The sequence below is a fragment of the Octopus bimaculoides genome, chromosome 4, assembly GCF_001194135.2.
Source record: "Octopus bimaculoides isolate UCB-OBI-ISO-001 chromosome 4, ASM119413v2, whole genome shotgun sequence".
Classification (NCBI taxonomy): domain Eukaryota; kingdom Metazoa; phylum Mollusca; class Cephalopoda; order Octopoda; family Octopodidae; genus Octopus; species Octopus bimaculoides.
This window is the reverse complement of record NC_068984.1, coordinates 84,421,887-84,422,983: the sequence shown is the minus strand read 5'-3', so window position 1 is coordinate 84,422,983 and position 1,097 is coordinate 84,421,887. Positions and strand designations below refer to the sequence as shown.

The window sequence follows — 1,097 nt, the reverse complement described above, 5'->3', positions numbered from 1 at the left end:
TTTTATCAACCCTGATATATATATATATATATATATATATCAGAGCGAGAGAGAGAGATGCCTATATATGTATATGAGGGGCTTCTTTCAGTTCCCCATCTTCCAAAATTCACTCACAATGCTTTGGCTGGAGCTATAGTAGAAGACACTTGCCCAAGGTACAATGCAGTGGGATTGAGACCAATTCCATGTGGTTGGGAAATGAGCTTCTTAACTATATAGCTATACCTTCCCACATCATTAATGAGTAAAATAATAAAAGGAATTACAAAAAAGAAAATGAAAAAGAAACAAACATAATAAAAGCATAACTTAACTGCTTTCAGCCAGAAAATTCCAGTCATCATTGTCTAGGCTACTTTTCATACTTGATTCAATTCTCAAGTCTGCCACTGAATGAATTTGAAAAGAAACAGAGCATTATTACAATCAGATTAGATATTTTGAAATGGTTGTTTAGTGAAGTTTTATGTTGGATGTTAGAAGGAAGAACAATGAGCAAGTAAAAACAAACAAATAATTGGGCATCTATTATTTAATTGGGAGAAAAGAATGCAGCAAACTAGCAGAGATATTAAAGTATTCATCATTGTTTTAATGTCTACTTTTCCATGCTTGTATGGATCAGACTTTCTATGGCTAGAAGCCCTTACTGTTGCTAACCCCCACTTGTTTCTGAGTAAAGTAATATTTCCTTGACCAGACATGTTTGTACAGAATATTAGAAATGAATGGACCCTGTTTGTATGACAGTGGCACTTATAACTATCATGCAATGTCAAGACAAGAGGATACACCCCCCCCATATATATATATATATATTAGATTGGAGCCTGGTGTTGCCATCCGGTTTCACCAGTCCTCAGTCAAATCGTCCAACCCATGCTAGCATGGAAAGCAGACGTTAAACGATGATGATGATGATATATATATATATATATACTCTTTTACTTGTTTCAGTCATTTGACTGTGGCCATGCTGGAGCACCGCCTTTAGTCGAGTAAATCGATCCCAGGACTTATTCTTTGTAAACCCAGTACTTATTCTATCGGTCTCTTTTTGCCGAACTGCTAAGTTACGGGGTCGTAAGCACACC

General features: G+C 36.1%; 1 protein-coding gene across 1 annotated transcript in view; it reads right to left on the bottom strand.

Moving 5' to 3' along the window:
- The window catches only part of LOC106870737 (intraflagellar transport protein 25 homolog), a 13,227-nt gene that overhangs the window by 2,520 nt on the left and 9,610 nt on the right, over nt 1–1,097 (bottom strand). The window contains exon 3 of the mRNA XM_014916923.2: nt 318–392. Coding sequence (XP_014772409.1) covers nt 318–392 — 75 coding nt within the window. The remainder of the gene's footprint in view (nt 1–317; nt 393–1,097) is intronic.